This window comes from Erinaceus europaeus, chromosome 2 (genome assembly GCF_950295315.1).
Source record: "Erinaceus europaeus chromosome 2, mEriEur2.1, whole genome shotgun sequence".
In the NCBI taxonomy this organism is placed as follows: domain Eukaryota; kingdom Metazoa; phylum Chordata; class Mammalia; order Eulipotyphla; family Erinaceidae; genus Erinaceus; species Erinaceus europaeus.
This window is the reverse complement of record NC_080163.1, coordinates 196,387,441-196,403,431: the sequence shown is the minus strand read 5'-3', so window position 1 is coordinate 196,403,431 and position 15,991 is coordinate 196,387,441. Positions and strand designations below refer to the sequence as shown.

General features: G+C 53.8%; 1 protein-coding gene across 7 annotated transcripts in view; it reads left to right on the top strand.

Annotated features, from left to right (window-relative positions):
• CLASRP (CLK4 associating serine/arginine rich protein) overlaps window positions 1-15,991 on the top strand; it is a 35,236-nt gene that overhangs the window by 2,727 nt on the left and 16,518 nt on the right. For 4 of the 7 annotated variants that reach the window (XR_009548389.1, XR_009548388.1, XM_060186178.1 and 1 more), the window contains exons 2-7: window positions 1,502-1,616; window positions 12,860-12,957; window positions 13,422-13,523; window positions 13,645-13,742; window positions 14,007-14,091; window positions 15,528-15,676. Coding sequence is in view for 4 of the 7 variants with exons in the window: in XM_060186178.1 (XP_060042161.1) it covers window positions 1,518-1,616; window positions 12,860-12,957; window positions 13,422-13,523; window positions 13,645-13,742; window positions 14,007-14,091; window positions 15,528-15,676 (631 nt within the window). In the remaining 3 variants the exon portion in view is untranslated. The remainder of the gene's footprint in view (window positions 1-1,501; window positions 1,617-12,859; window positions 12,958-13,421; window positions 13,524-13,644; window positions 13,743-14,006; window positions 14,092-15,527; window positions 15,677-15,991) is intronic. The other 3 variants (XR_009548390.1, XM_060186180.1, XM_007532868.3) reach the window with 1 other exon arrangement.

Sequence of the window (15,991 nt, the reverse complement as noted above, 5' to 3'; positions counted from 1 at the left end):
AAAAGCTGTTTTTAGGATTGGGAGAGAGAAGGATAACACACACACACACACACGCACACACACACACACACACACACACACACACACACCCCTGGTGCTGGTGCTGTAGTTGCTGTGAGCTTTGTGCTCTGCTCCCTGGCCCAGGCTTGCCCTCACCCCTCCTGCCTCCTATACCTCACAGCCCATAGTTGGAGCTATTTCAGCTCTTCTGCCCTTGAGCTGCTTGCATAGTTGCCTCCAGTCTCCACTTGAGCCGATAATTGGCTCTGGTTCTTTTTTCCTTCCCTTCTCTTCCCTTCAGCACTGCTCGGCTGATGGTGGTACAGAGGATTGAACCTGGGGCCTCAAGCATGAAAGTCTGTTTGCATAATCATTATGCTGTCTTCTCCGCTTTTGTTGGTTTTTAAAAATTACTTATCGGGAGTCGGGTGTAGCTCAGCGGGTTAAGCGCAGGTGGCGCAAAGCACAAGGACCGGCATAAGGATCCCGGTTCGAGCCCCCCGGCTCCCCACCTGCAGGAGAGTCACTTCACAGGTGGTGAAGCAGGTCCACAGTTGTCTGTCTTTCTCTCTCCCTCTCTGTCTTCCCCTCCTCTCTCCATTTCTCTCTGTCCTATCCAGCAGCAATGACAGCAATAACAACAACAATGATAAACAACAAGGGCAACAAAAGGGAAAATAAATAAATAAATGTAAAATTTTTTTTTAAATTACTTATTTGCTGGATAGAGACAGAAATTGAGAGGGAAGGGGGAGATAGGGAGAGAGAAAGAGAGACACCTGCAGACCTGCTTCACCACTCAGGAAGCTTCTCCCCTGCAGGTAAGGGCTGCAGTATGAACCCGGGTCCTTGTGTGTGCATCGTAAAACGTGTGCTTGACTGGATGCACCTCCACCTGACCCCTGTTGGTTTATTTTTCTAGAGGGACATAGAGTGAGAGACCACAGTTCCAAAGCTTCCTTCAGTGCAATGGGGGCAGGCTCATACCTGCGTCTGGCACCTGGCAGAGCAGCGCACTAAGTGTTTATTACTCCGATCCGTCCCTTTTTTTCTTCCTTCTTGTTGGATAGGACAAAGAAATCAAGAGAGATGGGGAAGACGGGGAGGAAAAGATAGTTACCTGCAAAGCTGCTTCACCGCTTGTGAAGTGGACCCCCCCCCCCTTCCCACAGGTGGGGAGCCAGGGGCTCAAACCAGGATCCTTATGTCTGGCTATTTCAAAGCCTCTCACTTCTGTGAGACTCCACTGCCTGGCGCTGCCTGGGGCCCAGCGCTGAACTCCTTCCCCAGGGCTGCGACACCTCAGCTCTCCCAGGGGTTTCCAGAAAGCCCCAGGCCACCAGAGAACCATCGCACAGATAAGCTTCTCAGCTCTGTTGCCTTCTCCCTTCCCTGGGGTTGGGCCTCAGCCCCAGCCCTGTGAGCAGCTTGCTGGATGACTTTGATTTCTACCCATATGGTGTTGACAAGCCGCCTGGCGCCCCCTTTCCTTCACCCCCAGACTTGGCCTCACCACGATGTGGCACGAGGCGCGGAAACATGAGCGCAAGCTCCGAGGCATGATGGTGGACTACAAGAAGAGGGCCGAGCGGCGGCGCGAGTACTATGAGAAGATTGTGAGTAGCGGGCCTGCGGCGTGGCCAGGGAGGGAGTGCCCCTGGGGGGGGGAGGGGCTGGAAGTCGGGCTCCGAAATAACGCCAAGAGCCCAGTTCCCTCAGGAGAGGAGAGCCGTTCACCTTTGAGCACAGACGTGCCATCCAGTTTGCCATGACTCGCGTTGTTTGGGGCCTAGAGCAAGAGGGCGGGGGAGCCTGATGCTCAGAGCTGCCCAGAGTGACACCTCCTGCGTGTGGCATGTCAAGCTTGAGTCCTCGGGGATCAAGACTCCCCCACCCTCCCTCGTTCTTGAGCTCTGGCCTGACATCCCTGTGGGTGCCATTGATACTCATAGAATGGAATTGTTAACCATAACTCGACTGCCCCCCCCCCCAAGGTGTCTCCATGCTTTATTTGTGTTTGCACAGACTCTACCCCTGTGGTCAGGTCCCTTAGCCGCTCAGCCTCATCCTGGGTGTTCCCCCCCCCCCCGGTATTGTGCTTGCTGTTCCTCCCCTCTTGAGCCCCCAGCTGGAGTGGGTGCCCATGAGCTGATCTTGCCGAACATTCTCCCGTGTGCTTCCCCAGACTTCTTTCTGATCTCTTGGCTTCTGGTCCCCATCCTCTTTGGAGTGAGCCATGCAGGGCTTCGAGTGTGTGTCGCCTCAGGCATGAAAGTCTTCCGTTTATTTAAGCAAGACCAAAGGGGTGAAACTATTCTCTGATTTACACTCATTTATTTTTGCATGCCGGCCATGTAATCTCCCAGCTCCCTGGAGTGTCTCCTCCCTGAGCACAGAGCTGCCCTGCCCGTGCCTGGCTGCACCTTGGCTTCCGGGATGAAGTCCAGGCCCTGCAGTGCTGCCTTCAGGCCACCCAGTCTGCACTTTACCCCGCCACCCAGCTCCCCACCTTCTTTCTTTGCTTACTCTTTTTTCCCCTATTTATTTTTCCCTTTTGTTACCCTTGTTATTTTTTATTGTTGTAGTTATTATTGTTGTTGTTGATGTCGTCGTTGTTGGATAGGACAGAGAGAAATGGAGAGAGGAGGGGAAGACAGAGAGGGGGAGAGAAAGATAGACACCTGCAGACCTGCTTCACCACCTGTGAAGCGACTCCCCTGCAGGTGGGGAGCTGGGGGCTCAAACTGTGATCCTTATGCCGGTCCTTGTGCTTTGCACTGCTTGCACTTAACCCGCTGCGCTACCACCTGACCCCCAGTCTTTTTCTTTTTAAAATTTTTTTATATTTATTTATTTTCCCTTTTTGTTGCCCTTGTTGTTTTCCATTGTTGTTGTAGTTGATGTCGTTGTTGTTAGATAGGGCAGAGAGAAATGGAGAGAGGCGGAGAGAAAGACAGACACCTGCAGACCTGCTTCACTGCCTGTGAAGCGACTCCCCTGCAGGTAGGGAGCCGGGGGCTCGAACTGGTATCCTTACGCCGGTCCTTGTGCTTTACGCTATGTACACCTTTTTTTTTTTTTAATGAGAAAGACAGGAGGAGAGAGAAAGAACCAGACATCACTGGCACATGTGCTGCCAGGGAATCGAACTTGGGACCTCATGCTTGAGAGTCCAAAGCTTTATCACTGTGCCACCTCCTGAACCACTTTCTTTTCTTTTCTCTCTCTCTTTCTTTCTTTCTTTCTTTCTTTCTTTCTTTCTTTCTTCTTTTTTTTTTAATTAGGATAAATACAGAGACAAATTGACAGGGATGAGGAAGCAGGGAAAGAAACACCCGCAGCACTGATCCACTGCAGCTAGGGACCAGGGGCTTGAACCTGGGTTCTTCAGCACTGTAATGCGTGCTTTCCAACAGGTGCGTCACTACTTGGCCTCTGCTTAGTGTGTCGTTTCCCCCCCCCCATCTTTGTCTAACACAATTTATTGTGAGTAGCATAGTGTGTTTATTGTGAGTAGCATAGTGTTTATTGTGAGTAGCATAGTGTGATGCCCTCCTCTAGTCACCTCCTCGCTCACCTGCCCCGTCTCAGTCATCAGTGGAGGAACTCCTCCCTCAGGGCCCAGACTCAGCCAGGTTTCCCCAGTCCCCACCACCCCACCCCTCTGCCCCCCCCCTTGTGGACCTGAGCACTCACAGTCTCTTTGAGATTGGGGACTGGGCTTGTTTGGGTCACATTTGCATCCCAAGCTCAGAGTCCCAAGAGCATTATAAAGAATAGACGGAGATTAAGTGCACACATTACAGTGCGCAAGGACCCAAGTTCAAGGCCCTGGTCCCCACCTGCAGGGGGGAAAGCTTCATGAGTGGTGAAGCAGGGCTGCAGATGTCTATCTTCTCTACTCCTCTCAATTTCTCTATTCAGTAATAAATAAATAAAAATATTTATTTAAAAAAAAAAAAGATGGAGAGGGCGGGGGTAGGCAGCATTTTAGTTATGCGAAGAGACTCTAATACCTGAGGCTCCAAAGTCCCAGATTGAGTACTTTTCATACCACCATAAGCCAGAGCTTAGCAGTGTTCTGGTAAAAAGAAAAAAGGAAAGTACTTAAAAAAAAAGAAAAAGATGGAGTTGCCTGAAGCAACATCAGCATCCGCAGCTGCCATTTACTAGGCGCTAGGTCACCGCTGCAGTGCGGTGCTGGGACCCCACTCGTGTAAGACCCGTGTCGAGGCTGTACACCGAGCTTCTCCAGGCCACAGCGACCACTGTCACTGCTCGTCCGCACACGCACACTGTGAGAGTGAGAGGGGCCTAGGGTGCATTTCTTCCTCCATTTTATATTTTTCTGTCATCATTGGGGTTTCACTGCTCCTGACCAATATTTTCAGATAGAAAAGGGGATAGAGCACATGAAGGTTCTTTTTTTTTTTTTTTTTTTTTTGCCTCCAGGGTTATTTCTGGGGCTCAGTGCCTGCACCATGAGTCCACTGCTCCTGGAGGCCATTTTTTACCAGAGCACTGCTCAGCTCTGTCTTGTGGCGGTGTGGGGGATTGAACCTGGGACTTGAGAGCCTCAGGCATGAAAGTCTCTGCATAACCATTATGCTATACCCCCACCCTAGGCCATTTTTTCCCCCTTTTGTTGGCCTTGTAGTAGCCTTGTCTTGGTTATTATTATTGTTGATGTCGTTCGTTGTTGGATATGACAGAAATGCAGAGAGGAGGGGAAGAAGGGGAGAGAAAGACAAGACACCTGCAGACCTGCTTCACCGCCTGTGAAGCGACTCCCCTGCAGGTGGGGAGCCGGGGGCTTGAACTAGGATCCCTACATTGGTCCTTGTGCTTCACACCACATGTGCTTAACTCGCTATGCTACTGCCTGACCCCCTGCAGAGAGACTCATGTCTGAAGCTCCACAGTCCCAGGTTCAATCCCCCACACCACCATAAGCCAGAGTTGAGCAGTGCTCAGAGGGAGAGAGACAGACAGACACAAACACACACCACAGTGCTGGAGCTTCCTTCAGTGCAGTGGGGGGCTCCGGCCTGCCTCTGGCATGTGACTAAGCAAGTCCGCTAGCCAAGTACGCTGTCTTGCTGGCTCTGTTTCTCCCTCTGCTTTAAAGATGTGTTTGTTCTGTAACAAGAGAGGAGAGAGAAGGGACCAGAGCACCACTCCACTCTGGTGTGCGGGGTGTAGGAGACTAGGCATGGGGTCTCAGGTGTGATCTTTCCTTTTTTCCTGTTGCCCTGTTGGGGGAGGGGGGGAGCGCTAGTTGTTCTTTGCTTGGCTTCGCCATCACTGGGCTGGCAGGAGGGCCCATTGGGTGGCGTCAGAGTGACTGATGTGACTTTGGACAGCCATAGGGTCTGCTGACCATAGCTGAGGCCCTGGCAGTGCTGGGACTGAAGAGCAGCCTGTGCCGGACCTGCTCGCTGTTGCTTTGCTGCCTTTTTCAAGAGCTCAGCGGTCAGTTCCTAGGGGCAGGTGTCCAGCCTCTTTTGGGGTACTAGTGTGTGGATGGGTGCCCAGCGTGGCTCTGTGTCGTCCCCTCCAGGGGGGTCTCACCATCCTCATCTGACAGCTGCCACCTGCTCTGGTGTCTCCGCAAGAAGCAGGCTCTGGCCCTGAGCCTCCCTGTCACCCCCCACCCTCCACCCCCCGCTTCCTAGTGGCAGAGCAGAGGCCCACAAAGGTGACATCACCATCTGGACACTCAGCCAGGGGCAGAACATCTAAACGGTCAGGTCTTTAGTCTTTGGTGTCCTAGGACTCTGCCTCCAGATTCCGGCCCTAGGCCTGTGAGCTTGGCTGACTTTCTGGGCTTGCTTTCCCGTTCTTCACATGTGCAGAGCCCGGTTTGCCTGTGCCCTCTTGGAGCGGAGCGATGGGGAAGGCAGGCTGGTGCCAGGCCATACTGGCAGCCTCACTGCTAGGGGTGAGGGGGGGTGAAGGTAAGGGAGTGTCTGTGACAGGGTGGGGGGTCAACAGCACACACACACACACACACACACACACCCGCTCTCAGTGGGAGCCTCGTTAGTGGGGGCATATATACCCTGAGCTTTACTCCCCCTGGGCATGGCAGGGGATGGTAGTGATGGGCTCCCCCCTCCAAGAACAAGCATCTGTGGTGCTGGCCCTACAAATAGCCCTTGTCCTCGTCCCCATCCCGTCCTGTACGTGGTCTGCATGCAGAGTGGGCGGGGCGGCTGCCTTGGGGAGGGGGTGGGCCATCCTGCATCCTGTAGCTCTGGGGCTGAGGGGGGTGGGAGGAGGAGTGGCTCCTGGCTGGTCCTGACTGGTGCCTGGTGCCTGTAGTCCCACTGCCTTCAGGCTTTAGCTGTCCTTGTTCCATCACTGCTCATGTCCTTGTCAGCTGCCCCCTCAGATGTGACCGTGGTAAAGCAGCAGAAACCCCACTGATGGAGAAGCGGGAGCCCCGGGCGGAGCCCTGCACCCACCTCTAGCTTCGTCAGCCACTCTGGCTGTGGCCGTATGGGTAGGGCTGGCCGTTCTCGCCGCTGCTGCCTGTGCAGGGGCCAGGGCATCCTGGTTGGCAGCTGCTGCCCCCCCATGAGCAGTGAAGGAGGGCTGCGTGTCCCACCCCCCCCCGCCCCCGAGCCTGCGGAGAGCCAGGCAGGAGTTCTGCACCTGCAGGCATGTGGCCCCAGGTTCCTGCCTCTGTGTCATTTGTGCCAGAGCACTGTTGCTATGTGTGTGTTCTCTCGCTCTCAATGATTATTTAATTATTTTGGATAGAGACAGATATTGAAAGGAAGATAACAGAGAGAGACAGAGACAGACACCTGCAGCACTGCCTCACCACTTGTAAAACTTCACCCCCTGAAGCTGGGGACCAAGCTTTTGAACTTGTGCACTGCAATGTGTGCACTCAACCACCTGGCATGCATATCTGTCATAAAGTTATCTTTGGGGCCAGGAATTGGCTCACCTGATGCATACCTTACCACGTGCCATAGTTCCAGCCCATGGTGCTGGGGGAAGCTCCATGAATGGTGGAGTGGTGTTGTGGTGTGTCTGTCTCTATCTCTAAGAGAGAGAGAGAGAGAGAAACAAGCCCAGAAGTAATGGACTCACACATGTGCAAGTCCCCAGTGCACCACCCCCCCCACACACAAAATAATTAAGATGTACTCTAAGGGGGCCAGGAAACAGCTCACATGGTAGAGCACCCACGTCACCATGTACAAGTACCTGGGTTCAAGGCCGAGGGCACCGTGAGGAAGTACCGTGCACAGAGGCATGTTCTCAAGTGACGGAGCAGTGCTGTGGTGTCTCTTGTCACCAAAACAGATCCAGCAGGAGAACTGGAATCGAGCAGCTTCAGAAAGTCCAGGTGGGAGTGACTGAAATCTCTGTTTGGTTTTGGTCATCACCTGGGATTCACCGCTCTGGGGTGACACATTTCAGAAAGTATCAGAGAGATCCCAGTGCTGGGGCCCTGGGTCCGAGTTGGCACATGGCATAGCAGCACACTATCCAAATGAGCTGTTTTGTTTCAAGTCCCAGTTGTCTTTTTTTTTTTTTTTTTTTTTTTTAAGCAGAACACTGCTCAGCTCAAGTTTATGGTGGTGCAGGGGATTGAATCTGGGACTTTGGAACCTCAAGCATGAGTCTCTTTGCATAACCATTATGCTGTCTACCCCTGCCCAGTTGTTATCCTTACTTATTTATTGTCACCAGGGTCTCTCCTCTCTTTCTCTAACAGAGAAGAGCTGGAGGGAAGGCTCTGCCGTTGTGGCTGTCCAGGAGGCGATGCCCTGCCTAAAATGTCTGTCTCCCTACCTATCTCTGCCTTCTCTGTTCAATTCCCAAGCCAGTGAATAAAGATTTAAAGAAAAAAGCAGGGGGAGTCGGGCTGTAGCGCAGCAGGTTAAGCGCAGGTGGCGCAAAGCACAAGGACCGGCATAAGGATCCCGGCTCGAACCCCGGCTCCCCACCTGCAGGGGAGTCGCTTCACAGGCGGTGAAGCAGGTCTGCAGGTGTCTGTCTTTCTCTCCCCCTCTCTGTCTTCCCCTCCTCTCTCCATTTCTCTCTGTCCTATCCAACAACGACGACATCTATAACAACAACAATAAAACAAGGGCAACAAAAGGGAATAAATAAATAAAATAAATGTTTAAAAAAGAAAAAAAAGCAGGGAGTCAGGCACAGTGGGTTAAGCGCAGGTGGTGCGAAGCACAAGGACCGGCATAAGGATCCTGGTTCAAGCCTCTGGCTCCCCACCTGCAGGGGAGTCGCTTCACAGCCGGTGAAGCAGGTCTGCAGGTGTCTGTCTTTCTCTCCCCCTGTCCTCCCCCCCCTCCATTTCTCTCTGTCCTATCCAACAACGACAACGATAATAACTACAACAATAAAAAAGGGCAACAAAAGGGAATACATATTTTTAAATTTTTTCTAAAAGAGAAAAAAAAAAAGGAAAAAAGTAGAGGAAAAAACCACAGCCCAATAGTCTGTGTCCCTTAGCAAGAGGGACAAGTTCTGAGAAACACAAGGCAACCCCCCAGCACAGGCAGCCGAGCTCACTGGGCCTGGCCAGGCTGCCAGGACGAGGTGGTTCTAAAGGATGCGTGACTGCCCGAAGTGCCCGCCGTCAGATGTTCACAGCAGTGCTCTCTCTGCTGCCAAGTGGTGGTGACCATCCAAATGGCCGTCCACAGAGAGGGAAAATGCAGTCTGTCCAAACAAGGGAAATTTGTCTCGCAGGGTGAGGGAATGGCATGGTGTTTTCTGCAACAGATGCATGCTTGAGGCTCCAAGGTCCCAGGTTCGATCCCAGTACCCCCTTTAATAAGAGCCGAGCAAGACTTGAGAGTACGAGAGAGATTGGTAAGAAAAGGCCTGGAGTGTTGATCTGCGCTCCAACACGAATGAACCTAGAAACCACCCCACCCCACCGGGTACAAGCAGCCACTACCCAAAGGCCATGCAGGGTACGGTTCAAGAATCAGCAAAGTCAGCTAAGTCAAACAAGGACCAGATGTGATATCCTTGAGCTATTAGGAGAGAGAAATCTAAATAACATTATCTAAAGAGCTGCAAGTAATTTTATACTAATTAATATTTCTTATTAACTGTAACAAATGTAATCATATTATTAAAATGTTAATGATAGCACTCACGTCACAGTGCATAAGAATGCGGGTTCTGAGGAGTCAGGTGGTAGTGCAGCGGGTTAAGTGCACGTGGCGCCTCGAAGCACCCAAGGACTGGAGCCAGGATCACGGTTTCAGCCCCCGGCTCCCCACCTCCAGAGGAGTCGCTTCACAGGCAGTGAAGCAGGTCTGCAGATGTCTGTCTTTCTCTTCCCCTCTGTCTTCCCCTCCTCTCTCCATTTCTCTCTGTCCTATCCAACAACAATGACATCAATAACAACACAACAAAAAACCCCGCTTGTGTAACGACCCCCCTGCAGGTGGGGATCCAGGAGCTTGAACTGGGACCCTTAAGCTGGTCCTTGTGCTTCGTGCCATGTGTGCTTAACCCGCTGCACTACTGCCTGCTCATCCCCCTTCTTTTTTTAAAATTTATTTTCCAATTTGTTGCCCTTGTTATTTTATTGTTGCTGTAGTTGTTGCTATTGATATCGTCGTTGTTAGGACAGAGAGAAATGGAGATGGGGAAGACAGAGGGGGAGAGAAAGACACCTGCAGACCTGCTTCACCATCTGTGAAGCGACACCCCTGCAAGTAGGGAGCTGGGGGCTTGAACCGGGACCCTTATGCTGGTCCTTTCACTTTGCACCACATGTGCTTAACCTGCTGCGCTACCACCCAATCCACCACCCCCATCCCATTCTTTTAACCAGAGCACAGGCAGGTGTAATGGCTCACTTAATTACTGCACCCATTTGCCACAATGAATGAAGCTTGGGCGTCGTGGTCTCTCACTCTCTCCTCTCTGCCACTTTACCACTCGTTCTCTCAACAAAACAAAGCAAAGCACTAAGCGCTCTGGCTTAAGGAAGTGCTGCACGATGAGCCCTGGGCCTTGGCGTCCCCTGTACAAAGGTCTGTTGCATCAGCACTGCTAGCTCCTCTATGGGCTGATTATTTATTCATGTGAGGAGGCCACAGCACCCCTCCATCCTGGCACACAACTGTGCGGGGAGCAGGGCTGAGCCTAGGGCACACGAGTCCAGTGAAGTCGGCTGTGAGGTCCCTTGGGCTCAATCACCAGCAGTCAAGCAGCTCCCCACAAAGCCCTCCCGCACCCCAGGGCCCTGGGGAACACTGACCACAGGAGGCCGAGCCCTTCCAGAACAGACTGTGGGGACAACCCCCAGGCCCCCAGCACCTGCACATCATCCCCAGCCAGCAGAGGAGCAGGTGCCTGGAGGGGTGCTCAGCCTCTGCGGCCTGTCTGTCACCACCCTCACCGCTCCCTGGAAGGGTGGGAGGGTGGACTGCACCCAGGAACACAGGGCCCCAGGGGTGCACTGCAGGGGCCTAGCTCCTAGGTCCCACCTGTCTTTCCGGATTCATTGGGGGGGGGGGTCACAGGCTCCCTTGGTGTGAAGCTGCCCCAGGTCCAGTGGCTAGAGGAGGTGGGGAAGAGGGGCTGCGAGTGAAGCCCAAGCATGGGGCCTGGCTCTTCTGGGAGAATCTGACTGAATCATCCAGCCCCACCAGACCAGGCAGTGAACTAAGAGGCTTGTTCTTTTTTTTTTTTTTTTTTTCTCCCTTAAAGATTTATTTATTAATGGTCAGAAAAGATACCATAGTGGTTATGCAAACAGACTCTCCTGCCTGAGGCTCAAGGTCCCAGGTTCAATCCTCTGCATCACCATCAGCCAGAGCTGAGCAGTGCTCTGGAAAAATTAAATAAGGGCGAGGGAGATAACATAATGGTTATGCAAAAAGCTAATATCCCAGGCAGCTCAGTGACCAGAGCTGTGGTCAGACACCGCCCTGCGGGCCTGGCTCTAACCACATTTGTCCTGCTGAAGGTGAAAGGTGCTACTGTCACCCTCAAGTGAGTCCCAGATGACAGAACTGAGGCCAAGAGGGGTGAGGTCCCAGCTTGAGAACACACCAGTGCTAAGAATTGGGACTTAAGGCCGGGCAGTGGTGCACCTGGCACGGCATACATATTACCATTACCATGCGCAAGAACCCAGGTTCAAGTCCCCAGTCCCCACCTGCAGGGGGGAAGCTTTGAGAGCAGTGAAGCAGGGCTGCAAGTGTCTCCTTTTCGCCTTCTCTGTCTTTCCCTCTCATCTTGATTTCTCTGCTCTACTCAAATAACTAACTAAACAAGTAAGATATTAAAAGGAACAACGGGGGGCCGGGTGGTGGTGCACCCAGTTAAGCACACACATGTCCATACACAAGGGCCCGGTTTGAGCCCCCACTCCCCACCTTGCAGGTGGGACACTTCACGAGTGGTGAAGCAGGTCTGCAAGTGTCTTTCTATCTCCCTCTCTCTCAATTTCTGTCTTATCCAGTAAAAGTAGAGAAAGGAAGGGAGGGAGGGAGGGAAGAGAGAAATATAAAACATGGCTGCTGAGAGTGGTGATTCCATGGCACTGGGATCGCCACAGCTCACAGAGCTTCCCCTCACTGGGCACTGCCACGGTGCCCCCATGCACTGCTAGAATAGAGCAGAGTGGCCTCCATGGGGAGTGATGGCCCCGTCTCCAGCTTTTTTAAAAAAAAATTGATTTAACTTCTTCCTGATACAGAGACACTTGGAGCACTGTCCCACAGCTTGTGCAGCTCTGCCCCCACATACACACAGGTGGAGTACGGGGTCTTGAACCTGGTTCTTTTTTTTTCAATCCCTGTTTTTAAAAATAATTATTTTAGCGACTAGGGAAATGACTCAGCTGGTAGAGCCTGGGATTCTCATTCTAGAGGCTTCCTGTTCAGCCTCAGCCCTGTACACACCAGAGGGGCACATTGACTGCATCTCCTCTCTAGTTTAATGTGAAATTTACTCACTTGTGTAATAATAATGATGATGAATCTTTAATAGAAGATTTATTCTGTGAATGAGTAGACCAGAGATTGGACCTGGGACCTCAGGAACGCAGTTCTGGCTTTTACCAGGCCGAGTGGCGGTCTCTTCGTTTCATTTGGCTAAACAGATAAACAGAAGTAGGGCCAGCGGCTCAGGAGGTGGCACAGGAAATAAAGCATCGGCCTTTGTGGCCCGAAGTTCTGAGTTCATTCCCCAGTATCACATGTGCTCTGCTTCTTGCTCTCCCAGTAATAATGAAATCCTTCAAAGTGGGGTCAGAGTGGTGGCTGTCTTGGGAGGGAGTGCCTTCTTTCCCAAGCGTGTGCCCCATGTTTGAGTCCCTGGTATGCTGTGTGGAAGCACTAGGGCAGCTTTGGTCTGGGGGGTCTCTCTCTTTTTTTAAGATTCATCCATATATTAACACGAGAGAGGAAACCAGAGCATCACTCAGACACATGCAATGCTGGGTATGGGACCTCATGCCACCTCCCAATCCTTGTGTCTCTCTCTTTAGAATCAAAACAAAGACCCCAGAAGCGGGATTGGTAGATCTTGCGATTGTGGAGTCTCTGACAAACTCCATTTCCCCACAATGGTGTCTGGCTCTGCCGACTGCTGACACTGGCCACTTGCCGTGGAGTTCTGGCTGGACTGGGTCCCCATGCTCACCCCGTGTCCCTGAATGAGGGTGAAGAAGTAGGGCGACAATCGGGGGTGGTGAGGTCTCCCCGCTGATGTGCCGAAGTTCAGGCTGGAGCTCAGGGCCTCTGTTGCCAGTTCTTCTGGGCAGCCTAGCACCAAGTTTGCCCATGTGGATGGTGCAGGGGGTCGGCTCTGGAGGTGGTGACTGCTCTTCTGCTTGTCCCCGCAGAAAAAGGACCCAGCCCAGTTCCTGCAGGTCCACGGCCGAGCCTGCAAGGTGCACCTAGACTCTGCCGTCGCCCTGGCCGCCGAGAGCCCTGTGAACATGTGAGGCTGGGTGGGGGGATGGAGATGTGGGGGTGATGACAAACCTTCGTGGACTCGGGTAGGAAAGGTCACACCTGCTTGGGCAGGTGGCAGTAATGGCTAGAGAGCCGCAGGGGTGTAGGGAGGTGGTGGGAGGGCTGGGAAGGAAGGCGGCGGGCAGGGCTAGATCTAGCAACTGCAAGCGGGACATGGTTTTAAGAGGGTATGTGTTTGGGGCTGCTTCCTGGGGTCAGTTTCCTTGCCCTTGCTTTCCTGAGTGAGGCCCCCATCCCCGGGGCGGGTGTGTATGTGAGGGAACTGGTCTGGTACTTAGGGGCAGGTGTCCCTGTGTGGTTTTGGGGCGGATCCTGGCCTGAGGGCCGAGGCCATAGCCAGGGTCGCTGTCTTGAGGTGGAAAGGGAGGTGCTGTGTCGGGGCTGGGGGTCTGAGCCTGGCTGTCCCGCCCCGAAACCCCCCCCCCCCAGGATGCCCTGGCAGGGGGATACCAACAACATGATCGACCGCTTTGACGTGCGTGCCCACCTGGACCACATCCCTGACTACACCCCCCCACTGCTCACCACCATGTAAGCCACCTCCCTGCCTACAGCCACTCTCCTGGTAGGGGGGTAGGGTGGAGAGCCCCCCTTGGGCCGAGCTGGACCACCCCACACACACACACCACTTTCCTCCCGCCCCCACCTCAAGATCCCCATCTCCTAACAGCTCCCCAGAGCAGGAGTCTGATGAGCGCAAGTGTAACTACGAGCGGTACCGCGGCCTGGTGCAGAACGACTTTGCTGGAAGTGAGTCTCCGGTGGGCCCGGGGGACAGCCACTGGGGGCCCAGGGCACCTGCCAACCAGGGCAGTTCTGGAGGGGGGCATCTCCATGCTGTCTGCTGAGGACCTGGGGCTCTGTGGCACCTGGCTTGGCCCTGCCAGTGCAAGTGGCGGTGGTGTTCTAAGTGGCTGGCACTCTGGCCTCTGCGTGTGTGTCCATGTCACCAGTCCCGCTAGGGACCCCCCTTAAACCCCGTGTTCTCTCCACTCACTCTCTCTCGCCTTCCAGTCTCGGAGGAACAGTGCCTGTACCAGATCTACATTGATGAGCTGTACGGAGGTCTCCAGAGACCCAGCGAAGACGAGAAGAAGAAGTGAGTCGGGGTCACAAGTATGGCGGGGGGGGGGGGCGCGGAGAGACTGTCACAGGGGCTGCAGGAGAATCTGCTCGAGAGGCTGCCTGGCATCGAGGACTGAGGGCTTGGTCCTGTGTGCTCTCCAGACTGTCTGCTGAGTGGAGGCTGTGGGACCTTGGCGCCACCTCTGGTGCAGGTGTCTCAGTCTCTCTCCCCTTTTTTTTTTTTTTTTTAGTATTTATTTATTCCCTTTTGTTGCCCTTGTTGTTTTATTGTTGTTATTGATGTCGTTGTTGGATAGGACAGAGAAATGGAGAGAGGAGCGGAGACAGAGAGGGCAAGAGAAAGACAGACACCTGCAGACCTGCTTCACCACCTGTGAAGCGACCCCCCTGCAGGTGGGGAGCCGGGGGGCCCAAACTGGGATCCTCATGCTGGTCCTTGCGCTTTGCGCCACTTGCGCTTAATCTGTTGCGCTACCACCCGACTCCCTCTCCCTCTTTTTTTTTTTTTTTAACTGGAGCACTGCTCAGCTCTGGTTTATGGTGATGTGGGGGGGATTGAACCTGGGACTTTGGAGCCTTAGACATGAGAGTTTCTTTGTATAACCATTATGCTCTCTTCCCCCCCCTTTTTTTTTTTTTTGCCCTGGTGCCCTGCTGAGGTCTGGGTGATGGTGCTGCTGGGGATAGAAGCTGGGACCTGGGAGCCTCATGTCTGAGGGGCATTTGTGTCACCTCTGTGCTGTCTCCCCACCCACAGCTGTTGTGGGCTCAGCCCTGGCTGAGTCCTGGCACCTCAGGGAAAAACACTTTACTCAGCTCTGGGCCCTCTGCCACTATCTCCTTCCCAGAGGTGGGCAACTAGATTACGCACTCTGAAGTCCTGAGTTTCCTCTCCCTTTCTCTCTCTCCCTCCTGAGTACTCTTCTCTCTGCTCTCCTCCATCTATTAGAAGAGGTTCCTTGGATATGGGTGGAAGTATTTTCTTTTTCCTTGAGGAGCCAGGAACTCAAGTATGCAGCATCTCCACTCGATGCCACTGGCTTGTCTGTTAGAGAGAGCCCACAGTACTGGAGCCTGGTGCTAGGCCTTGAACCTGGCCATGCACATGATAAGACACAGGCCCGCCCTGCCTGGTGAGCTTTCTCTACGGCCTGTGACCAGGAGCATCTTAACGGCCACACCTTGCCCAGGTCTCTGCTGCCTGCCGGGACAGGGACAGACGGAGAGACCTGGAGGCGATGGGAACTGCTTCCTGAATGCACGGAATCCACAGTTCTGGGCTCTTGGCCACCTGGGCTCACCTGGGCCTTGCTTGCCCTTGACGGACTCCCCATAGTGGGACATGTCTGTCCCTGAAGAGTGATGAGCCACCCTGGGGCACTCAGGACGTGGACGGCTCCTGCTGCCCACCCCTACCCCCACCCCGGCTCATGGACTCCCCTGTCCCAGGCTGGCGGAGAAGAAGGCTTCCATTGGCTACACCTATGAGGACAGCACAGTTGCCGAGGTGGAGAAGGTGGCAGACAAGCCAGAGGAGGAGGAGTCACCGGCAGAGGACGAGAGCAACTCGGACGAAGATGAGGTCATCCCCGACATCGGTGGGGTCCCCTCTCTGCCCTCCCCCTCCCCGCAGTCCCTGGGCATCGTTCTCGTGTCTCGTCCCTCACCCTCTGTGGGGCACCCTCCGCGTAGAGCCACATCTCCCTTCCTGTCTGCCCACATGTCCCGTTCGCACTGCAACAACCCCCCCCCCCCCCCCGCCTCCCACATACTGTATCTCTCAGTTCCAGGACACTGCCTGGGTTCTGGCTCCGTTCTCTCCCGCTTGGGTCAGCCTCTTTGTCTCTCTTCTCCCTTCTCTCTGGAAAACAGTCCATCTGCCTCTAGAGCCTTTCCCCCCTGCCACCCATCTC